Below are 25,576 nucleotides of genomic sequence, written 5' to 3' on the forward strand. Positions count from 1 at the left end.
CAATCAGAAAGGCCAAGGTTAGAAAATAAAGCAAAAAATTACATTGGCAATGACTGATACACTGTTTTGCTGGGGGGGAGGAATGAGGATATTTCCTGAACAGGTAAGAAGCAAGAACAATTGCCATTCCCACACAGGAACAAGAGAAACAAAAGATAGCATTTCCCTGAATATTACTGCCAGAGAAGATAAGGACAAAAGTCCAAGGGAAAGTGGAAAATAGCTCTACATCATCAACCAACTCATTCTTTCCATTCTAAATTCCAATGCCAACTTCCTCAGATTTCATACCCCCCTTAAGTGACAAATTATACTTAAAACATCCCTACACTCACAGCCTGCTGCTTTTTCACTGCAGTTATCCACACCGACTTAGTTAACACTTAGCAGTTGCGTCATGACCTGGTAGTTATCAGCTCTTTATTTAAGGTAGTTGCACTCCTTTAAATTTTACAGTTACCCAAACCATGTGGTCTGTTGCAAAAAGTTATCAAGACCAGAAGTTGAGCAATACAGAGTTTTGAACAAGCTACAGCAGCACAATCACACATCACAAGCATACTTCAGAAATTCGGTATTATCTTATAAGCTGCCACATTAGAAGCCACAACTGTTTTCTGACAGAGGTCAAACCACTGCAGAACTGCAGCAAAGCAAACCTTCAGCTCAACCATTCAGAACACAAACCAGCAATTTGCAGTAATAGTAAATAACAGAGCCTTCCACAAAAGAATTTTGGGAATTATTTTGCTGATGTTGAAAGCACAGCCAGCTGCTTTAGCACAGCTGATCCTGGCTTACTTCCTTTGGTTAGCCCAACCTAATCTAAAGCTACTTAAGCTTTCTTCACAGAACTGAACCATTTCTTTGCTTCCCCATAATCACTGTTTGCACTAGTGTTAGTTTTCCTGTATTCCAAGCCCATTTCCAATTCATAATCCTACCACTCATATGTTTAAAAATCTAAGGAGGCCAACAAATAAAGGATTTTTACAGTACAGGTATATCAACCATAAACCATTTACAGCTTGGGTATATTGGAAATTTTCACAAAACCTCTACATTTGGAACAGCAAGACTATAAAGTTTCTCACTCTTGTTCAATTCCACACTTCAGACCAATTCAACTATGTATCTGAGAAAACTGACCCAGAAAACCTTCCAGAGCAGTTAGTCATCTACCCACTAACTAGGCCACAGATGCTGGTTGGGGATAAATGTCTCTCCAGTTCCAAAAAAAAAAAAATGCTTTCCAATGCTTAAATTATGGTCACAAAGTTTTTCAAAGGCAAAATGTGCACATTCACCATCTACTAAAAAATACCAAAAAAGCCACAACAAATAGCAACAAAATGCTCAACCTGGGCTTATGGAGCTCAAAGTCTGAAGGCATCCATAAAATGACTTTACCTGTTCAAAGTTACACAAATATTTAATCTGTAAAGAAAACACAAACTGATGCATATCCACAGGACTTATCTCAGTCAATAAGAGATTATTAATCTAAGACTATAAAGGGAAACACTTTGGCAAAAAGCAGACAAGAAATCCACAAACTTCAGTAAAAGTGTTAAAATGATACTTTCATGAACTAGTTATTCACAGCAATAGGAACTTGCAGAATCAACTCATAGTTTTAAACTTGTCTAGTCCAAAAACTTTGAAATGTCATGTATATCCTAAGAAACAAGGCTTTCTGCTGTTCCTCACCTTTGTCTTGTAAATGCTTTTTAACTCTCAAAGTTGGTCAGTAAAAAAACAAACCCACTTAAGTCAACACTAAAAAGAGATTTCAGACTCTCTAACACCAATAAATCAAACCTCAGTTCTGCTAGGTTTTCTGTGATTCACCCAACTTTCAGAGGTAAGATTCCATACTGGATGGGAAAAAGAACACTGCTTTTTTTGAACCACAGCCCCAAAGATAAAAATCAAGGCATTGGGCTATTTTTCCTATCTGAAGTGTTATCATACACAGTCATGTTCAGTTGCACTGAAATGCTGGAAGGAAACCTGAATATTAAAGACAATTTCTGACAGATCTTCAGGTTTAGAACACACACAATACACTGGGGTGCTACAGCATTTAAGTCTTCAGCAGCAACCTTGAGCTCCTCACTTTTTTTTTTTCTGTTCCTGAGGGTAAACACTGAACCTCTCAGATACGTTCAGGCTTGTATAAAGAGACCAGGAAAAAAAAAAAAATCATACCATCACCTGAACTGGCTCACAGTTGCCATCAAGAGGCAAAACATTTCAAATTCAAGCCACCTGTGTAATTCACCACCACCCCTCCAGGCACAAATAACCTAAAATACATTTCTGCTTTTGAGTCTGCAGAAAGAAGCTCAAGCTGCACATAAAGGAAGTAGAGAAAGCCACAGGAAGAAAAAATTCTAAAACTAAACTTCAAGTCTTATTTTTGTATCAGAAGCTTCTGTTGTTTCTCCCTTTTCAGCACACTCTTCCTGGCAAACCAAATGACTGACTAAGCCCCAAATCATGATAAATATGAATAAAAAGCCTGCCCTCAAAAGCCATTCTATATACTGTCAATCTCTACTTGTCTATATCCAGAGGGGACAATATATTAAAAAAAAAAAAAAAAAAAAAAAAAAAATCAATCACCTCTCAGACAGTATTTCTTACACAGGATACTTATCTGAAGGGACTGCTTAAAGAACTCTAACTCAAATTTAGCCTCATAATGACATTTTCAATTTAAGGACTTGTAGACTGTGTTCAAATTAGCTATAACAAAGCACATTAACTTAGCATCTTGCATTTTTACATAGACATATAACCTACATTTCCCAAATGAAAGCATACCATAAGCAGCTGAATAAAGATCAAGACAAACCAAAAACAGATCTATGTTGGAAAATATTGGCTACAATAGAAGTCTCATTTAAAAGAGGCAAATTTGACAACAGATATGGTAACATTTTGCAAAATTTAAGCAAAACCTGGTACCAGATCAGAAATTGCCATTAACAGATGCCTATTACATATATATAGACATTTGCAGATCCTTAAGATAATCAGCCTGGATTGCTGAAGCTTTTAACAGTAATACTTGGGGGTTATTGTTTGCATTTCATTAGTCTACCCCAGGATAGAAGCAGTCAAAATCAATTCAGACTGGGGTCACAAACTTGCCATCAACAATCAGCATAGGAGAAGCAAGTCACAGGTTTCCCTATGAGAGGAAAATGTCCAAGGAAAGCTGGACAACTCCACCAAATGGGTAGTTTTAAACTACTGGCCAAAACCAGACAACATGGCTGTTGGTATCAGCTTTGTACTATCCTCCACCCAGCTCAGCAAAGCTGTTTCAGATTTGCCCCAATTAGATAAAAAGAGATTGGTATTCCTATTCTGCTCAAATTCTACTAAACAGTGACATTAAACTCATGATTGTGCAATTGGGTTTTTCCATCTTAACCTTTCTGCTTTCTGCTGCCAGCCCCAAACCTGCTATCAGAACTCACTATCTTCAACTCCTGATGCAATGAAACTAGAAGTGGCTGAAACATGCAGATGAAAGGGATGATCCAGAACAGCTAAATCGAAACAATAAACTCCTACCTCATATAAGAGGTCTAGCAAAGTTCATTTTCCACACTGTCTGCTATCTTCCTATGGCAGGACAAGAGGAGCTCAACAGGGAGCTATTGAAAGGTTCTATCAGTGACTGCTTGTCTAACAAAGGAACAGGATCAGATCCACTCTGGGCTACAGCTCCAAACACAACCTGTTATGTGGGTACTATAGGAGTCTCCAAAGCTTCCTCTTTGTTTTAATCTTAATGGTAACATCTGAGGAGCCCTGCTACTCACTTGCAAAATTAGAAGACTCAAAATGCACCACAGTGATCCTGCCCTGAAAGCAGACTCCAGAGAACAGTTGCCCAGAGATTGCCAATAGATGAACCAAGTGATTTCAGAACCATGTTTTGGGGTACACAGATGATGGAAAAAAAATGGCACCACCTACACTTAAACACATTTATTCTGGTGTCATGGCCACATCACTTTGAAAGCTCATAGATACTTTAGTTTACAAGGCCATCAAGTATACAGCATCCTTTCTAAAGGACTTCTAGAGTCTAAGTCTATAGGCAGCACTCCCAAAGACTCTGCTTAGACCTAAAGTGACAAATTCAAATGTAGCATCTTGTATCTGTGATTTAGAATGAGATATCCTTGTAAAAAGTGCTTGCTGCTTTAGATACACATTAATACTTACACAGCTTCTGGAAGGCTGTGATATAACAACATAACACTACCAGTTCAATTTTTATCAGGCTGCTACTTCCTTTGCCAAAAAATCACCTGAGAACATGCTAAATTATTTGTGAGCCAGGCAAAGCAAAGCAGTGCTGCTTGGAATTCCCCAGGCAAATCTTGAAGCACCTCAGAATAATCTGGATATATGCATATTAGCTGCCATCACCAGATGAAAATGAAGTGGGATGAAGTTCAGAAGCACACCCAAGAACTGAATCTGAATTTTGGTCACTGTATTCCTCCCATTACTTTTTTCAGACTCTTTAGAAAAAAAGATGTGCCAAAACCTGTGATGACCTTGCTGCATGGCTCTCCTTTGGCATTCTGCAGGTTGTGCCAAAAGACAAGACACGAGCAAGCTTCCTCTCTCAGACATGACCTCAAGAGGCACAGATCCAATCCTAATCACCTCTTCACTTCCCCCAGCTCTCCCAAAGGGAATAAGGGCAACCAAAACCAAACACATTGAAAAGTGTTGGCATGGCAATTTGAAAATAGACTTAGGAAACTGGAAATAGAGAAGAAGGATACCTGTAGCATCTTGACCAAAAACATTCTAACACTGTTTAAGCTTCAATACATGTCCTAAATCACTCTCAAAATGACCTACAAAAGCCAGTCTTAGGGAATGTGAGCAGATTCCACAAAAATGCTTATGAAGCCAGTATAAAAAATGAGTCTTGTTCATTTCGGCAATAACCTAAATAAAAGATTTGAAAATATATGCAGATGGTTCATGTTAGATAAAAGCCTTCAACTACTCCAAGAAATCAATTTTCAGCATGATAAATCCTGCTATTTAGAATGCAAACTGTTCCAAGTGTACTGGAAGAGCATTTTTCCAAGTGTGGTGTACACACATCATGATCTAGTTAAAACCACAGTATTATCTGAAGTTTTAAGAGTCAAAACCAGTAACTTCCTACCATCTGCTATTAAAAATTAATACCACCACCAACAAACCCCACAAACACACGCTAAGTCAACAGCAAATCCTTTGCCCAGCTGCAGGAGCACTGCAAATTTACATGAAACTTATCATCTCTCTTATCATTTAAATGTTACATCCATCACGTAGACTGACAAGCTAAGAAAAAACTTTTTATTCCAACTCAACCACAATTTGAAAGAATTAGTAATCTCAAAAGAAAGGTAGGCAACCTCTACAGGAAATGCATGACAGGAAGCATCAAGATTGCCACTGCTTAGCATCAGCTTTGTCACATCCAGCGTGGAGAGCCTGGGTGCCAGTCAGAGCTGTGATGTTTAATAAGCTTCTGCATGACATAAAACCAACAAAGACAAAACAAGAACAACATGTGGCCCAGAGGGATGTTGCTAACCAAAAGGTATTGAAAACTGCACTGTACCATGCACTGCATCCATGGAGACTACCACAGATCTATTACAGCTTGTTTTATTTATTACTCTGCTCGACAGCTCTCAAAGGACTCTATACAGAATGTCTCCAGGGAGCTTTTATCAGGTGGGGTTTATTTTCCTGACAAAGAAAGATTATAGACCTGGTATTTTTCCTCAGCCCTCAAAAGTTTTGTTATGAAGCTAAGTGTTTTTAAACCACAACAGCCCAAAACAAATCTCATTTAACAGATTTAATTCTGCACCTCTCAAACCCACACCAACTGACAAACAAGAGCCTGTTTATTTCTATAAGAAATGCTGCATTTTCAGAATGTACTTATCAGATTATATTTATTGCCTCACAACCAGCCAGTTACAAATTGAACCGCAGCCATCTCCAAAAGTGATATCCCTTTGAGGTAAGATTATTTTCCTAAGCAGAGGTCTCCTAACAGCTGCAGCTCCAGAATGTACTTCAAAAGCTCCCTTCTCTCTTTCAGGGTCACCTTTGTCAAGTCTGAGGGAGCCTGATCACTGTTTATACTTCTGCAGGTAATTAGTCTGGCTCCTTTCCCATGTCATTTATCAAGTTGTCAATTGTATCAATTACAGCACAAACACTCAAGACTATGGCTGGGTTTTCATCTTTTTAGCTAAAGAAGCAGCTTTCACATCAGAGATTTGAAGCCAGTGAGTATCAGTAATTTGTTCTGCCCTATGACATAGAAAACCAGCAAAAAAATTAGACTTTATTACACAAAATTTCAAGTTCCCTGCATGTGCACGTTTAGAAATCAAGCATCCTGGAAGTGCCATAAGCCCATTGTACACTTACAGTGTTACAGATTTTACTTTTGGGAGCTTGGAATTTGTCAAGCTGAAAACAGAAGAGAAAATAAGGACAGCATGATGCTGACAGATTGTCACATACCTTGATTAATCTACATTTGTGACAAGGATGCAGCTGGCCCAGAAGCAGTCACAAACAGGAGGCACACTGCTGCTGCAGCCACAGAACTGTGATCACAAACTAGTACAGCATTATAAACACTGATGAGAGGTACAGGGTAGGCATGGGAGCCAGCACACTGCATTAGACTTGGACCTGATCTTACAGTAAAAGTTTCATAAAACGTATTTTTAAATAATCAGAATTAAACCACAGTCAGAGCTTTCAAAGAAAGTGTATTTGTTTCAGGATATTGACTATTTATCCAGAACTAACAGAATGTAATAGCTTTCCAACAGTGCTTGACAGATGAATTTTAGGTCCACACTCCCCAGCTTCTTCTCACTGCAGAAAGGTCCAGATCTGGTTTTCTGGTTTTCCATTTTGCTTTAATGTAGCTACATCATTTTGCATCAGAGCCAGCATCTTTGCAGTTGGGACTCCTAGTGAGCAATATGCAACCAGCTTTTCAAAAAGGAAAAAAAAAAAAAAAAAAAAAAAAGACTACAGGATGCCACAGTTATGTGATAAAAGACCTTTTTTGGTTGTCAGATTTGAATGTGCAACTTCTGAAACATTTTCAGCTCTGCCAGTCCAGAAACAATAGAGAACTTAAAGAATTATACGTTGACTTCAGCAAGCTGATATTTATCATGGTAAGTCTATGCAATGGAGTCTATACTCCAGAGTACAAAAACTGCATTGCACTGCTGTCTGTTGACCTAAAAATCACCATTAAATACAGCTCTAAGACCATGAGATAAAGATAGGCATCGTTAAATCTGAAGTGTCACTGAGAGTGAGGCTATACATCACATCCAAGCTACTTCCTGCACTCTGAGTTTTAAGTTAACATTGTTCAACTCAGAAAAATTCTGACAGATGGAAATATTATTTAGCACCTCGCTGTTTCCTGCTACAAAGTGTCAGTTGCATTATCACTTTTACCAGAGTGCACTATGAAATCTCATGGTTCACATCCAGTTCTGGCATTATGCTTGTTCCCAGCTGGTTTTTCATTGCTATTTCCTCTGTAAGAAAAATCCATTTGTAAGCTGGAGTGTTTGTACACTACACTTGGTTTGTAGTTAGACATCTGCTAGAGAACTGTACACGTGTAACCTACACCAATTTATTACTCAGATGATTTATAACTGAAGGTAACCAAATTCACAGTCAGCTTTCCCTCAAAGCACTAATGAGTACAACAAACTTTGTGCAGCACTTTCACCTGTCCAACTCATTTCTCACCCCTGGAGACTCTGTGTTGCTTGGGGAGAGCCTTCTACTTCCTTTTTAATCCTTCAGCAGCTCACATGTTGAACAGGATAACCTGACACCACACTGAAGCCACAGTAGGAATGGCAAAGCAATGTACCAGCAAGAAGGTGCATTCATAAACTGTGGGTCCTTTCTTTCTGTCAGAGGACACAGGGGACAGGAGGGACACAGCTCACACCAGACATGCAGTGCTGTTCTACAGTGCACACCCTTCACCAGGAGTGCATTTCCAGCCAATGCAAATACCTTCATAATAACAGTTCATAGAATCATGCTTCCCTTAAGAGAACACACTGCCCAAATGAAGTCTTTAAATGCCTCACAAATACACAGTTCAAATCAAGCACATTCCTATTTGAAAAGTTACTAATCTGAATAACCCAGAGCAATAATTGTAGATTGATGATTTTGCAGTCCAGCAAGTGACTGAAGCAATCTGTACTGTTCTGTAAATCAGCAGTTAAATTATAGTCTTGATTTAAAACCACTCACACAGGGAACTCAGAGGGATGACACAATAGCACTAAGATTTGGCTTTTGTAGCCAACTATGTGACTTGCTACTTCTGGACATGAGTATTACTTTGCAAACTTAGAGCATCGGGGGAAGGATTACATTTTAGCCCCATTACCTGAACTGTACAGAGGTGACAAACTCACTGCTCAAACATAATTCACAAAGACCACTTCTGTCAACACCTACCTACTTAAAAACCCTTCAATTAGTAACCCTAACTACTATTTAACTCAATTTATGAGATGTGCTAATGACAACAGCAGGAGGCACACTTGATTCAGAATAACTAGAGCTGAGCTGAAGACATACAATGGGAATAAAAGTATTTGAAGGCCAACACTACACTAATAATTTCCTTGCAGCAACTGAAGCTGAGCACTGGCACCAAGCAGTAGCTGCTGAGCTCTTCACAGCTCCACTACATTCACAGCAGGGCAGGTATTTCACATTTAAACACCTGCACACCATTTTTTAAAGCAGGTTCAGTTACAATTTGCTTCATATGGACAGGTCAAAAAGCAAACTAGGAGAGTCCATCAGTCACACTTCTGTTGGGTTTTTGTTGCATTCAACAAAATTGACTCATCTTCCATAGATCCAGAAAAAATAGAGTCTTGGCCAGGATCTTAGCTTGCTGGAGATACTAAGAACATCAGTAGCTCAGCCAGTGAATTCCAGCTCTTCCCCCTTTTACTTCCTCCACAGTTCAATTTATCAAGCAGAAGGGGCAATTTAATCACAAGGCAATTCAAGAGCCTTGAGGACATGAGCAATATCCTCCACAGTTTCACTAACTTGGGAACACAAGCTGCATTTCATAAACAGCATCTAAACTTCCTTTGAAAGGAAGCATAGTCAGTCTCAAGTCTTGATCTTCATTGCTACAGAGCACATACATAACAGTTGGGCACAGCTGCATTATTCAGAATTAAAGTCATTCTGCCAGACACCAACACCAAATCTCCAGTAGTGTTGTTCAAAAGACTCTGGGGAGGTGGGACATCTCAGATGCCTACACTTGCTAGAAAAAAACTGCTATTGCTGAGGAATATTATTTCAATATAATTAAAAGTAACCATCAGTTAGTTATGGTTATTGTAACACAGCATGGGGGAAAAAAAAAAATCATTCACATTCCCCTAATAAAATAATTATGTTTTGAAGGTTCACCAATCATTCATAACATATCAACCCATCAATGACATTTTCCTATATAAGAGGATACACCCATCATCCCAATAAATACCAAGTTCCTCCTTTCATTTCTAGTCACCAACAATACAACAGGACTTAATCTTGAAATATTCTACTGACTGTAGAGTCTAGCTCCTTCAGCAAACACTTTTAACAGCTATAAAGTGTATATTCCTGTTTTAAAATTGTCACTTTGTACTGTCTACTGAGAGGAAAAACACAGTCTTGGGAATGAGGCTTAACTTCACCCACAAGGAACTCTTGCAATGCAGTTCCCCTCTGAGCAACACATCAACTATTTCCCCCTTGCAAATATTTTCATTCATGCTTTTTGTGACTTGTCAATTTCAATACTACTCATGAAATTCACCAATGAGCTGAAAGCCCAGCAACGTGCCCTTTAATATGGAGCTTCTTTATTAAATTCCTTCAAAGGTGGTGCTTCTTCAGACAGTTTGTCCATGTGGTACTGATGATGATGAAGGCACTTGAAGAGGCAGCATTAGTGAAAACCAAATGATGCCAAGCTGACATGGGTTTCTGATCAGCAAGTATGAAGATTAAAACAGTCTTCAGAGATTAAAGTCACAGAACTCAAAAATTGAAAAGATTAAAATTTCAAATAAAAGTCGTATAATGTTAATTGGTTATTAATCTCCCCACAGTTCAAACTGAACAAGTAAAGCTTCAGCAGAGCCCAACGCTTGATAATTTCAGTTTTAATTTAAAATCAGTGCTGGAACAGACCACCACACAGCAAGTATGTAGCTAGCTTAGAGGAGCAAGGCATGCTGAAGGGTCACAAAGAAAAGTGGAAACTCTTCCACAGTTAGTAAGCATAGAATAATGGTAATAACATAACAAACCAAGACACTGGTAGAATGCTTGAGCAACCACCCCAAAGCAAATATGGATACAAACTAAGCAATCTTCTAATGAGTTCCCTCAGCTTGACTGGAACAGACACTCAAGTGCTTTTGACAAAGTTCTGGTGCAGTTACTGCAGTCAATCATTTGTGAGCCACTGACTGCTTAAAAACCCTACAACGAGTTTTGGGATTTTCACCCAGTGCTCTTTTGTCTGCCCTAAATTGGATGGGAACACGATAAAGACATACTACATGAGCCCTTCTATGCATTGCACCAAAACCCAACACTAGAAAACAAACACTAAACCTTTTAACTTAAGCAGGTATTTGTTCCTGGTACTCCAAGCTCTTCCCACTTCTTTTCAGGTTGTTGCACAGCAACTTGTGTCTGTTATACAAGCTCTGACTCGCACAGAACTCAGGGCGCTCCTGCCATCCTTACACTGGAATCCTACAGAACTCCGACTCTACCCAGCCTACAAACTCGTTAAAAGAGCAGCGTCTTAGTCTGGTTCAATCCACCAGTCATCTAGAAAGGCTAAACTTCAGGGCGTTCTCTACAGCTCCAGAAAGGAGGTCATTTCTTTCCCTGTTCCTGCTAACAAGTATGAACTCTGGAAGTTGGAATGAAAAATACAGCTTCGCAAAACTAAATGGTGTGATGCACTACATGATTTATGTAGATTCTAGAGTTATCTATCCCACAAGAATCCATTGCCACTACCTACGAAATGTCTGGGAAAATAATGTTTTACACTTTTTCCCAAGAAAAACACCTAAACAAATTCTGAAACGTTAAGGGTAGCTCAAGCCGACGTTCACTCACACATCTTCCCTCACCCTCCCTGAAGCTGCACACAAGTGATTTTTCAATCCTCCAAGCCACCTTTTGGAGGCGTAAAACCCAAGACACTAGACGAAACACAACTGCAGCACGCCTTGTGATGATAAAGCTAAAAGACTCTTCAGAGAGCACAGTATTTAAAATAATTAAAAGACAAACCGACTCTACAGGAAGGATGCATCTTTCTTCCAAAGGATTGCCTCAGGTAAGGTCTGCAGCTCCTTACAAATTAAGCAGACCTCGAGCTGATGGGTTTTATCCCCTTGAAGCACAATGACTAGCACCTGGGAGAGTGACTGCGCTGCGATAATTCACTTTTTTTATTTCTTTTACCTGTAGCTCGCACCAGGCAACTTCCACAGTGGTTTCAGTATCCAGTCCTTTATAGACAGTTTTGAAAGAGCCTCTTCCAATCTCGATGTCAAACTTCAGGAAGCGGCCATCCGGGGAGATGCCCACTGCCTTGGTCTCAAGCTCTTCGATGTCTTCCTGCTGCGCTCTCCGCTCCTCAAATTCCCGGCTGGCAGCTGACAGGCTGCCAGAGGCACTGGTAGGGGGTAGCGCAGTTGCCTCATCTCCCTCCTCCTCCTCCTTGGGCAGCAGCGGGGCGGCATCCTTGGCGGCCGGGGGCTCCTCGGCGGTCTGTCCTTCCAGGGGGAGCGGGGCGGCCGGCGGCGGCCGCGAGTCGACCTCGGCGGCGCTGACAGGGGCGTAAGGGGTCCGGCCGGCGCCCTCGGCAGGGAACACCGAGGGAGCCGCGCCGCCTCCCAAGACAGGGGCCGCGGGCGCTGCCGGCTGCAGGCTGGGCAGCTCCAAGGCCGTGGCGTTGGAGTCGCAGATCACGCTCCGGCGGAAGAAGCGGTGCTCGGTGGCGGCCGCCCCTCGGCTGTCCTTGTCCATGGTGTGGCGGCGGCGCCGGTACTCCTCACTGCGGCCTCCGTTCCCCGGCCCGCCGCCCGCTCCGCCGGCGCCGGAGGCTCCGTGCTCGGCGGCTCCCAGCTTGTCTCCGACGGAGCTGTCCGAGCTGGAGCCATTCTTGGGCGGCGGCGGCGGCGGCACCAGGAAGCGCGGGCTCGGGGGGCCGCTGCCGGCGGCGTCCCCCGACATGGTGCCCCGGGGGAGCGCGGCTGCGGCGGGGCGGCGGCGGGAGGCGAGACGAGGGCCGGTCACTGAGCGGGGAGCGCGCCCGGCCGCGGCTGCCGTTGCAGCTGCAACAGAGGAGGGTCCCAAGGGCTCCTCGCGGCGGAGCTGGGAGGCTGGGCCGGCGGGGTGGATCCCCGGTCAGCGTCTGCATCCATCCTGCAGCGCGGAGCCGGGCAGCGGGGCCGACATGGAGCACCGGGAGCGCTGCGGTGGAGCGGGGGACGGCGAGGCAAGAGAAAGCCCGCGAACCGGGGAGGCCCCCGAGCGGGGCGGACGCCGGTGCCTCGCCGCCGCAGTTACCGCCGGCGATGGAGAGCGAGCGGGGCCGGCCCGGGGAGGGGAAGGAAAGGGGCCGGGACGCGAGGAGGGAGCGGGGCGCAGGCCCGCACGCCGAGAAAGCCGCCGCGCTCAGTCACTCGCTCCGAGCGGCGGAGGCCCGCGCAGGCCCAGGGCAGGGAAAGGGGTCCGGGGGGCTCAGCCTCGCCTCACCGGGGCGCCCATGGCGGCCGCGGCCTCTCCACCGCCCGGCAGGCGCAGCCACCGCCCGCGCGGCCGGGCCGCGCTCTCTCCAACAGCCGCGGCCGCCTCGCGCGGAGCCGGAAACCCTCCTCCTCCTCCTCTTCTTCTCCTGCTGCTGCTGCTCCTGCTGCCCGCGGTCCGCAGCCGCTGTGGCCCGCAGCCGCCGCTCCCCCGCGCCACCGCCGAGCCGAGTCCGGGTGGCGCCCGGCGGGCAGGACCGAGCGCAGCCGCCGCGGCCGCCCGGCGACGCCTCGGCGCTAAATGGCGACGGCGGGAGCCCGAACCGACACACGGTCCGGGGGGGAGGAGGGGCCGCGCTGCCGGCCACGCCCCGCCCGAGCCCGGGCCGCGCATCGTCCCCTCCCCCCCGCCGCCGAGGGGAGGTGGCCGCGCCCGCCGCGCGCGGGGCACCATGGGAGTGGTAGTTTCCAGTCGCAGCGCGGCGCCGCCCGTGGATCCCCCCGGAACGGGAGGAAGGAGGGAAGCGGGCGGCGAGCAGGATCCCGGCGTTTGCCCGGGGTCAGGGGGCCCAGGTGTGTGGGGATGCTCGCTCTGCGCGGCCGCCCCTTCCTCCACCCGGTCAAAAAGCACCGGGTCTGCTTGCCCTGCTCCTTTCTTCAAGTCCTGTGTTATAACCACATATATAACTATTTAAATAATTCGAATAAATATGAATTATACTAAGTAATATGTTAAATATTAAATATGTCACATAGTTCGAATGCATGCATTTATTTAGATCTTGTGTATAAGTAGATAAATACATTTCACAGAATATCCCGAGTTGGAAAGGACCACCAGGAATCACTGAGTCCAGCTGCTGCCCTGTGCAGGACATCCCAAGAGTCACCGTGTGCTTTGGAATGCTGTTCAAACTCTCCTTGAGCTCTGGCAGGCTGGTGCTGTGACCCTGCCCTGGGGAGCTGTGCCAATGTCTGACCACCCTTTGGGGGAAAAACCTTTTCCTGATATCCTAAACTTCCCCAGCTCCAGGCTATTCCTTTGGGTCCTGTCACAGGTCTCACCAGATAGAAGAGATCGGTGCCTGCCTCTCCACTTCCCCTCGTGAAGAAGCTGTAGACAGCAATGAGGTCGTGTTTTCAAACAGCCTCTAAAATTTTTAACATCATGGGCAACAACATCTCCATGTAGCTGAATATGAACAAGGGCCAGTTTGGTTTTTTCCACCATTTAGGTCATTTCAAGAGACACTAAGTGGCCAAGCAACTTGAAATGCAATTAACTGCACCGTAAGCGTCATTAATCTAAAGAAAGAGAATTTGCAGGCTCTGCCCTCAGCACAAGGATTATCCTGTGGCCACTTGAGTCCTGCTGGTGGCTACTGCAGCAGAACCTGGGCTGTACAAACCCAGCACCCAGAGCCCACGGGAACCCTGACACGAATTGGGAACTTTCAGGTTAACAGGGCTCTGGCAAAGACGAGTCATCTGAATTATTTATACCATGTTCCTCTTTTGTATCAATAAACCAAAACCAAGCACTTTCCTTCTTACGGCAGCAGTCTTTTGAAGTCAACTGGAATGTACTGAAGGAGGAGTAAATGATTTTCAAACAGCTACAAAGCAAAAGTTTCGTTGAGGAGGAAGAAGAAAATTGAGAAAATTCCCTGAGCAAGTAACATCTTCCCAGCAAACACACTGTTGTTTTAAATACTTTTTTTTTTTTTTTTAAAGTTACTTTTAAAGCAGCAGTTTAGGGGAAGTTGTGTGCTGCTGATGCAAGGCCTTAACTCCTTCTGCAAAAAGTAACACAAGTGGTTCTTCCAGAGCTGCACAGCTCCCAGCCACAAATCAACCTGGGCAATTCTCACCTGCTCGTGTTCCTCACAAATAAAATTTGACACAGTAATCAACATGCTCCTGTTTTCCTACATCCTTCTGTCCTACATTTTATCCTTTGTAACAACAAACAAAATAATGGTAGTCTTAACAAAAAAAAAACACAAGTGTTTTGTTGTACAGCTCTACAGTAAAGATTTCTAGGGCTTGAAAACATGGATTTAATCTGTGTATTCATCAAGGTACCACTTGAACTGCCTTGGCACCAATGCCGAGCTGAACAGGATAATTTGATTTGCGGCAGAGTGGATGGAAACTGATTAACTCATATTCACCCTGCTGGTGGCTGGGCAGGGCTCAGAGCGATCCCGGGGCTTGGGGGCACTCTGGGCAGCACAAAGACAATTCTTCTGTAGCAGCAGCAGGTGTATCCGGGCTGTTTATACTGTTAAGAGCAGAGGGACACAGTAGCAGGGCTGCTCTGAGAGAGGATTCCTCTCCTGCAGCCCCTCCTCTTCAAATGCCTTCCACCCATCCCTCTTAAATCTATTTTCCTTCACTTAATTAAGCCAAATCTTAAGCAGCACAGCCACAGGGGGCCCGAGGCGGTCTTCGACTAAAAAATGGTGGTAATTATGTAAAAAGGCACCTCCCCGGTGTCTGATCCAGCACATTCCTCAGCACTCCTGAAATTCAGGGAGCCTCCTCTCACTGGCTCCTCTCCTGGGCAGAGGTAGGCAGAGCAATCATCTTGGCAGGAAAAAAAGAGATGAGCAGCTGACCTGGAGGTGGGAATGATGGATTTTTGTCTTCTTTGGCTCTGGAAAAAAAAAAAAAAAAAAAAAAAAAGAAGAAGTGGTATGATATTGGCAATTATATTTTATGTGGGTGTTGATTTAATTTTGTCGTTCCAAAAAAAGATGAATGTAATAAAGAGTGTGGGCTTGCTTTGCCTTCAATTTTATTTCTTTTAATCTGTAAAACTCTGTTTAGGCTAAATGGAAAATTTCAGTGTTGCAGCAAGATTTAATAAGCCTGAAGTAAATTCTATATATATTCTATGTTTAGAAACAATTAATTAAAATAGTTTCAATGCCAGAGCTCCTCGACCAATTAAAAATATTTTTTTTACCTTTTGCTGTAAGAAAAATCCACAGAAAGAAGGAGCCTGACTACACTTGAGAAATTACAGGCAAAGAGACTAAAACAATCTTTTGATTGAATCCAAAGGGCTTACACTTGACATCATAAAAATATCTTTCTTTCAAGCCTTTTATAGTTACAATCATCTTGGATGGAACAATAATAGTTTAGAAAATTGCTTTGAATGAAGTGTGATTTTGAAGATGACTGAATCAAATTTAATTTTTTCAGTTTTGCTTTCTCCGGTGAAATTTCATCCATTGTTGGCATCCATGACCTGTCCATGTGACAAAGCCTTAATGGGAAGCAGCTATTCTCTATTTTCTCTTATGCAATACATTATGCAATGCAGGAGGCTATGCCATAATTTTGATGCATGTGATTTTATTCCATAACCTAAGTGCTCTTCAAAGAAAACTCCTCATCTCAGTTTTATTGCCCATTACCAGATTGCAGCTGCAGTGCCATATTAAAACAGTGACAATACAAGTTTTTCTACAACAGTTTCTACTTTTTCCTTGTCATTTCTTAAATCTAGGCCTCTGCCAGAGTGTTCACTCTTGTTTCTTAAAGCTGAAAGTGAGCAAAATAAAATATTTCAAGACCTCATGCTTGAGAAATGAGAGAGTTTAACTTGCCAAATATTCTGGTTTGCTTTGGTTTTTTCCCCAACAAGTCAAAGTTAATCAGAAATTAATCTAAAACCTTTAATTTCTTTTTTTTTTTTTAAGTGAAGTTTTGTACTTGTAGTCAGCTCTGGAAGTTGGGTTGGTTATGAAATCACTGTAAGCATCTCTAGGACCTACAGGCAGTTTAACTCTTCAGGCTCTTTAGATGGTTTGGGATGGTGAGTCCTGCCCAAACATCTGAACCTGGATGCTCTCTCCACAAGCAGGAACCATGGGAACTGGAAAGAGAAAGAACTAAAAGTCTTAGGAAGGCTTGAAACCAAACATCCCTCTTTATGCTGTCCTGGCTTACAGAGTCTGCCAGTTCTGCAGGAAGGCCAAAACACCTGAGAAAAGTCTGAGCTGGAGCTGAAGGACCAGTGCAAGAGGCAGACAGACTGTATAAGAAGAATCCAGGAATGATGAATGATGTGACATTTCTTATTTTTTGCTTGAGAAAATATCAACAACCCTACACCATAAAAGTGGAGCAGAGCATGTGACTCTTCATCAGATTGAAACACACGTTTCCCTTTCACCCACCCATCCACCCCCATTCTAGCTACTAGAATAGAAAACAAAACTCTCTTCCTTTCATTTTTTTTTCATGGTTCTTTTGAGCTACATTAACAAATGCATTCCAAGTGTGTGAAAGTAAACCAGTGAGAGAATCAGCAGAGGGATTTATCCCTTGTTAGTTACCTGTGATTTTGAAGGCACAAAGCACAGCTTTCCACTGTATTAGCAATCAATTTTAGTCTAGATTTCATTGTAGGCTGTGCTGCTGGCTCCCTGTTGATTGTAGCTAATCTATCATTGTATTTATTATTAGCATATTTATCCATGTACATTCTCCAGACATAATCCATTCAGATAAATCTGAACAACAAGAATGTGATAGAAGAACATTTAAAATAACTCAAGCACTGAATTTTATCAGAGGTCAGATTCACTTATTGTTCATGCTCATGTATATTTCAAACTGTATCAAGCCATAATGGCAGATGCTGTGACCAAATTCAATGTCAGTCCTACTGGGAGCAGAGGAAAAACATGGCTCACTCCTTTCTTCGTCACCTTCATGGCCATTCTTGTGATGTTTCCTTATATAACAAGTTTATGGAGTAGTCAAACAGTGAGTAAGTGTTGTGGGAGCAGAGATATTTGCTGAAATCAGCGTCATGTTCTTCCTTTTTTTGTGTCTTTAGTCAATTGCTCAGGATGCCTCATCTGTCTTTTCTCTCTCTGGGCTTTAGGGAATTCTGTGCTTCACAGCAGTGTCATTACACTTCTAAAGCAAGCACAGAGGCAGGGGCACTGCTTTAATGAAGAGGAGCTGTTTGATGGAGCTGGGTGAAGTGTGCAGAGGATGGTGATGCTGGGTTTGCAGCATCAAACCTGCAAACTGCCTGATGCTGTGCAGCAGCCAGCCTGCCCTGCTTTCTGCTCACCACTCACAAGCTGATGGAAATCAATCACTCTCACAGCAGGTCCAGTCCTGCTCGTCTCTACATCAAAGCACAGAAATAAAATACTACTCACTTCAGTCAGAGCAGGAGCAGGCTCCTATCCAGCATAATGAACTTCCTCATGTCCTTCAAAAACACAGTCTGGTCCAAATGCAAAACAACAGTCTGCTCTGGTGCCACTTCTGCCAGATCCAGCACTGGAAGGTGCTTGCCATTTCTGAAATGTGTTGGGCACTCCTGAAGGATGGTGAGTGTTCTCCATGGCCATGGACACTGGGGAGAGCAGGAGCACTCACCTCTCACAGTGGGGCTCAACACCTTGCAGAATGGAGCCCCTGGCAAGGCAGGATTCCTGAAGGGAGCAATACAAACCTGGAGTAACCTCCTCAGACCACTTCTCTCCTTGCCAAATGGGCAGAGTGAGGAGTGACTGGCAAGCTGTGCATGTTACAGAGCTGTTCACTTCAGCTTGGGCAGCTGGCTCCTCTTGCAGCCTGCCAGGAGCAGGAGCAGAGGCACAAAGCTGGAGCTCAGCAGTGCTGGCATGGCCTCCTGTAGGGCTTTGTCAGGAGTGAAAGGCTTTACTGACAACACAAGCACCACTGGTATCAAAACTGGCCAAGTTCTGCTCCTGAATGACCCCTGCTCCACATGTGCAAGGTTTTCCCACTCTCATAGTTTCAGTGGTGTAATTATAATCCAATGAAAAAATACCCAGGGTAAACAAGCTCTTGGGGGCCACTGCCAGATGACACAGGTCACAGCAGCTCTCATGTTGCTCAAATCTGTGTCCAAGACTGGAAAGAGAATCAGGGAGCTGCAGCTGCCTTGCAGATAGCACTAGACCTTCTGCTGTGCTTGATCTCAAGTGAAACACTCCAAGGAATCTACTTCATGTTTCTCAGAGACCTTGGGAGGCTGATGAGTGTCCTAAGGTTCCAAGTGAGTAGGGAGAGGTGGTCTGGGTGTATTTGATGACTGGAAAAGCTCTTTGTTTTCTTTCCATGCCTATGGTATTACCCAAATGTGGACAACCATATCCAAATAGTTACAAATAATTAATGTCACAAACAGTTAATGACTGACCCCATCCCAAAATATCAACCTCCCCAAACTGAGATACACAAGAGCTCATCAAGTAGCCTCAAATACAGCAGAATGGAAATCAAGAGTTCAACTGCCTTTAAGATATGACAAAATGCTTTCAAAAGTATTTCAATGACATATGTGTGCCTGTGAGGTGTATATGAGACAGCTCTATTTTAATGTCTTTCTCTGAGAAACAGCTTGGTCAATTTATCTGCCTCTGATGCCAACACAGTTCTGCAGTTTCAATCCTGAAACATCAGTCTTTTAAAATGTTTTTATTAAATACTCTCATTTTCTGAAAACAACTTCCCTTTCTCATCCATGAACTAGTAACTGCCACTGATAGCTGGAAAGCCAAGGCATTGCCTTCTGGGGACACAAGGAAGTGTGTTTTACATCACAGATAGGAGGTTCAGCAGGAGCAATGTCTTTGTGCTCAGACAGCTCCTGGACTGCCCCAGGCAGGTAGGACAAAGCCTGAGGAAACAGGTATGTTTAGATAAAGTGATGGCTGCAAAACTTGCAGCTACACTGAGATAAGGCAGACAGATTTTCTAGAGTGCTATATAAACGACAAATTATTAAAACTTGGATGAGTCACAATGATTCCCTGTAAGTTCACTCTATCCACTTTGGGATGCAGAGCTTCCAGGGTGCCTGGAAACTGAACCACAAGCTGCTCACTCCCAGCAGCTTCTCCCTCCCCACCAGCAGCCTCTCCACTGTGCTGGAGACAGGCACACAAATGTGCATTGTGGGCACCCAGATCTGCAAACACTACAGCTGGAAACAGTGCCTAGTGCCATGAACACTGATATTTTACATTGCACACAGCAGAAAGTGTCTGGAGGATCAGGCTTTTGGTGATTGTGTTATTTACAGGTGCATCCCTTCAGGTTCAAAACAATGCTGGTCATAGAAAGGCAAATAATTTGGGTCTATCTCCAAGTAGTAAAAATTCCCCAAATCAAACACCAGAACCTAAAATTAGATCAGCAAACAAGTGACAGAGACTACACAACAGTCATCACAAGGTTTGCCAGGATTTTCCAGCAGAAAAAACCCAGAAAGAAATATAAATCCACTCATTAGGACTTCTAATATCACAGTGAGTAAATTACTTCTTAAAAACCATCTTGCATTACAGGGAATATTCATTCTCAGGGGAAACAAATAGTCTCTGAGCAGCTAACATTTTTGGCAGCAGCCCAAGATAGCATGAGGCACAAATCACACAAATGCCTGAGTTTGTGTAAATTCTGTGCTCAACATCTGCATGAGCTTTCTTCCTAGCAGTACAAAAATCATAGTGCATGCTTGTTTCTTTGTCCAAAACTCAAACATCAACGATGTTATTAGACACATCAGAAAAATTAGGATTGTTCCTTGGATCTGAATTTTCATATCCCCTCCCTCTATCAGATATGTAACACTCCATGTGACTGATCATGTATTGACAGTCAATTAAAACAAAAAAAAAATCCCAACAAAAATAAGGCCAATCACTACTCTGTGATTTACCTCTCTTAAGGGACTAATTTCTGTTAATTAAATTACATTAATTTAGAGGGCTTAAATTCTGTTAAAATGTAGGTGTTATTACCATGCAGGAGGTATTGAGGACTAGAAATGTGATTATTTGGTCATTACAATAGCCTATAAATATTTAAAGCATTAAACCCCAGAGAAGGTTAATGTAACACAGGAAAGTAACATTAGAACTACTGGGGTGAATTGCTGAATGGAAAAATGAGCAAGTCTGAATATATTTGAATGTGAAATAATGTCCCAATAAGACAAAGCTGATACTCTATTACTTGACATTGTTTCAGTGACAATCCCTGAAGAGCATTCAAAATCTGCTGTGTTAAAACATGCAAAGTGAGAGATGCTTTAGAACATGAAACTGATCACTCATGCAAACTGCTATAAACAGAACTCATCACCATGATTTTAAGAGTAATGAGTTCATCATTGTCAGTAAAATGCATCATTAGAAACACTTGGTGGAGAAAAAAATATCCACCCTGAATATAGACATTTTCTTGGTCATCCACCCCTCCTGTTTCAAAACCAGACATACACCCTCTCCAATGCCTGTAGAACTGGTAGCACCTGTACACCACACCAGGATATTAAACTGTTCATATCATTTTATCAATGCTGCTGGGATCTCTGGGCAGGGGAGAACAGTAACCACCACTGTGGTGTGGTTTCTGACCTGCTTGTTAGCAGCTCAGCTAACTCAGCTGGCTGGTTCAGAGTTTTTAAAAATGCAAGCTGACAACAATGTGCTCTAAATGTTTGACTAAGCAATTTTAGAGTGCATGTTTAGCTTACTGTCTTGATTCCTTCTTCTTTCAAGTGTGCTTGGTAAGAAAGAAATATTCTTGCCTTTAAAAAGCTGATCTCAGACAGACAGAAAGAATTTATCTGTATTTATTCACCTGCAGTACGCAATACAGGCTCTACTTGTGCAGGGAACACTCTAGAATTCTAACACAACCCTAATTATTTTTTGTTTTTGTTTGGATCCCATCAAGGCCTCCCAAAGTAAGCCAAAAATGGTATTTGGGAGCTTTCCTTGTCAAATCTTCTGTTACCACTCAGAGATTCACTCTGTGGATTTTAAGAACCTGAAACTTGCTCAGGATCACAAAACTCTTGCCTCCAAATGGAATTCTGCACATGCAGGATTTTGAGAGGATCAGCACAAGCCCTCCAGAGAGAGGTACAACTGAGTAGGAAGTTCTGACATGTCTGCCCAAGACCAAAGCAGGAGAAAGTCAGCTCTCAGATTTCTGGGGTGTTGTGAATTCAGGGAAAAAAGGCAGCAGAGGAGGGAAAAAAAAAAAAAAAAAAAAAAAAAAAAAAAAACGATTACAAGCTCATTCATAAGATTTTTGGTTTTTTATAGTACAAATAGACATCAGCAGTGACACCACATGCTGGATCAGACCTATCAGAAGGACAGGCAATTGCTGGAGGCAGACCACAGCACATTTTGTGACGTCATGAGAGAGAAACAAGAACTTAGCTAAACAAAAATAACTCACATTTTCCTCAGTTTTCAGCTTCCAGTCTCAAAACTACGCCTTTTTGTTCTTCACACTTAGCTGGGTGAAGTTGTCCCACTAACCCATTCAACTCTGTCCCTTCTCTGTGGTCCCTAAGTAGTTCACTGCTTATTCAGATTATTGAGACACACAGTGCTCCTCTCTTGGCCATCTATGGATTGTTTTCCTACCTGAATCCCAGATTGCACAATGGGGATGATTGCTGCTTACCTAATGTTTGTTATAAAACCTGTGACAGCATTTTTCCCTTGCTGCTCTACAAGAGGAAATAGCATTTTATTTGAAATGCTGTGCTGAGTGTCAGCATGAGAGGTGTTTTAAAAGAGCTGTCAGGGAAATGTTTCCAAGCCTACCTTCCCTCCCACATCCAACTGTGTTGAAATAATCAAATGCTATCCCACTCTGTACTTGGGAAGAGGATGACTAATTACTAAAGATTGAGGTAATAACTGCTCAATCTGTTGCCCTCAGCAGCTATTGGTCTGAATCACACCCACTGGCACCAAGGGGCACAGTGCTCTGGAAGCACCTTAATTTTTGGGGTCTTCCTTGGTAGGCAGCAAGTGGGACAAAAGCTGCTCATATCAGGACAAGTGCTGCCACCATGCCTGACCCAGCAGATGGCCAGAACAGCCTGGCTGTGAGCTCCTCTGGGCCATCTCTGTCCTGCTGGGCGAGCCAATGTCACAGAAAGGAGAAGGGGCTCAGTGATTTCCTGCTGCTCCATCCTTGTGCAGCAGGGTCTGGACCTTGCTCAGGGGTGGATAGGAGTGCCTGCTCTCCTCCCAGTTTGCTGCTGCAGTAGCACAGAGCTGGCAGAGGGCCTCCTGTATCACATTTGATCTGTTGACACTTGCAGCACTGCTGGACTCGAGCACTGTAGGAGTTTCCATCTGGAGAAATATGGTAGCCCTTCCTGCCTCCTCCTTCCACTCCCCATGGAAAACCTCCCCTTTGTTTTCCCAGATTCTGGGCCAAATCAAATATACCAAAATAACACTGGAGACACAGAAGGAATCTCTTGCCTCAAACTTGGCCTGGGAGCAACACAGGCAACCAGGAGTTGTCTCACAAGTGAAGTCATGTGGGTGGAATCCAGGCAGGGTTTCACCAGCAGGGACTGCAGGTTTGCCCAGGCTGCTCTGTAAACAGGTACCCCCTTGTTTGTGGTGGCCACTTACTCTGTTTTCATGCCAGGAGAACCCAGCATCATACTCTCCAGCTGATTAATTTAAAACTTTCCAGGAAAGACAGGGACAGAAGGTCTTGAACTGTGGAGGTGCAGCTGCCTGCTGGCCAACATGCTGTGGCATTTCAGAGCTGCATGGAGAAGAGGCAGGAAAGCAATATTTGCACCAGAGCTATTAGAGTTCCTGCCTCATTGCTGAAGCTTTTTATTATTTCAGGGATATTCTCCTGAGTAATCATGTAATTTTGCTGCACTCATGTAATGCATTCAACACCTGACACCTGAGCCAGATGCTGACTTTCTGTGGCATAACCCACCTGCACTAAGGCACCATTATTATTATTATTATTATTATTATTATCATTATTATTATTATTATTATTATTATTATTATTATTATGTCTATGCACAGAGATATTTCACAGCCTCTTTCCTACCCAGAGCTCCTCAGTGCCAGTCCTGGCTCCAGCATTACCCCATGAAAGAATCTGGGATAGAGCTGATGATGTAGAATGGTGATGTTTTCTACTTGGAAGTAAAACAAGTGCTATTATGAAGCTTCTGTCATTGCTGTCTCACCTGGGGTACCTCTAATGACCACAGTTCTGCACAGTTAATGCTGCAGTCCCTTTAAGACAAGGGACTTAGAGAAGGTTTCTCTAAAATGTAGCTCCTCTCTTTCTGCTGACGTGTGTTTGAAAAGTATATTACTAAGTAAAACCTCTTTAATTTATCCCACCTTGTAGAGATTGTCACCCCTGTATGCAATCAGTGTCAAGACAATATGTCTGGTGATAATGAACAGCCACACACTGTGTGCTTCAGTTCTTTTATGGAGCTTTAATCTCCTCCCAATTCCATCTGCCTCCTGTTCCACCACAGGCCATATGGCTCTGCAGAGCCACCTATGCACTGCCCAGGTGGGATGCAAGTGTCTGAAGCAGCACTTGCTCTTCTGAGGAAATTTCCATTTCAGGTGCAGGCTGAGAATGGGGTCACCCACTGGTGTGGGCATTTCTGGGATAAACAGCCTTAAAGACCAAAAGGGATCCTCAGCACAGCCTGTTTAACCTTTGCTGCAGAACCTGTTCTCCTCTTCCAAATGTGATAAAAACTCACTGGCTGAACCACATCAGCACCTAAACAAGGTCCTGAGGATGCCCCTGGAACTTGTCTCCAACATGGCATTGAGAATGTAATTTAGTATAGACAGCAACTATATCAAAGCAAAAAGCTTGGCCTCCATTCTCTCCTCCTTTCTCTACATTGCTCTCCTCAAGCCGTTCAGTTCTACCATTTTCAGAGGCAAATTGCTTCTAAAATTGTATATAGCAAATATTTTATCTTAGAAAGGAGTTCTCCCTAATAGTCTTGCAGCTTCTCAGCAGCAGCATTTTATGACAGATGTTCAGGAAAGAACTTTCTGTCTCTAGCTAGGCTTTCACACTTGACTGAAATGGGCTCTCACCTTTATGTGGAAACACTTCAGTGCTGACAATGACACCCTTATTCATACCCATAGCAGACACAACAACAGCCTCTTGATCACAGCAATTCATGAAGTGTGCTCTGGGTGTCTGCAGAGAATTCAAGGTAACAACTGAATGAATGTTCATAGGATCATTGGTTAAGTAACAAGAAGAATAACATTATTTAAAAAATCAAATAATGTGTGAGGATTCCACTTTTCCTGCTGTACAAGTCCTCCTCCTCTTACCTAACTTCCTCTTGTATGAACTCCAGGTTTCCTCAATCAATTCCTGACAAACAGCCTTGCTCTGGCTTGTGTGTCCTGTGCTCCACATTCTTTAGATTTTTCTTATAGATGTTATGGCTGAGATTTTTCTCTTTTTTTGCTTCTTTTTACCACATTTCCTTGCTGCTGCACCTAGCTCCTCTGGTTAACTGGTTCTCCACCTCTGTCTGCCTTTCCATCCTCCTCCCCACCCTGGGTGCCATCACCACCTGCCCTCTGCCCTGAGCCTGCAGAGCCTCCAGCAGAGGAGACCTTTGAGAACAGGTTAGACTCACATTTACCAGAAATAGCATAAGTGCAGTTCCTCCTGCCTTCGGGCAGGAAACCAATTAAAGGACTTACTGAGGCCCCTTCCAGCCCTGCTTCTTTCTGATTCTATTATCCTTTGCATTAGTGGCAGAGCAGTAATGGAGCCACACT

General features: G+C 43.4%; 2 protein-coding genes across 10 annotated transcripts in view; one reads left to right on the forward strand and one right to left on the reverse strand.

Moving 5' to 3' along the window:
* Positions 1–12,557, reverse strand: part of WNK1 (WNK lysine deficient protein kinase 1) — a 93,102-nt gene extending 80,545 nt beyond the window's left edge. For all 9 annotated transcript variants that reach the window (XM_079303759.1, XM_079303758.1, XM_079303760.1 and 6 more), the window contains exon 1: positions 11,638–12,557. In XM_079303759.1, the coding sequence (XP_079159885.1) occupies positions 11,638–12,411 (774 nt within the window). In that variant the 5' untranslated portion in view covers positions 12,412–12,557. The remainder of the gene's footprint in view (positions 1–11,637) is intronic.
* On the forward strand, positions 12,478–13,406 carry LOC306800764 (uncharacterized protein; the record flags this gene model as incomplete). Its single annotated transcript, XM_079303092.1, is given in 2 exon segments — positions 12,478–13,095; positions 13,098–13,406. Coding segments are annotated over 2 exon segments (912 nt in total), but the record flags the coding sequence as incomplete, so codon positions are not given.
* Between the last annotated feature and the right edge of the window lie 12,170 nt (positions 13,407–25,576).

Source organism: Erithacus rubecula (assembly GCF_903797595.1).
Source record: "Erithacus rubecula genome assembly, chromosome: 4".
Taxonomy (NCBI): Eukaryota; Metazoa; Chordata; class Aves; order Passeriformes; family Muscicapidae; genus Erithacus; species Erithacus rubecula.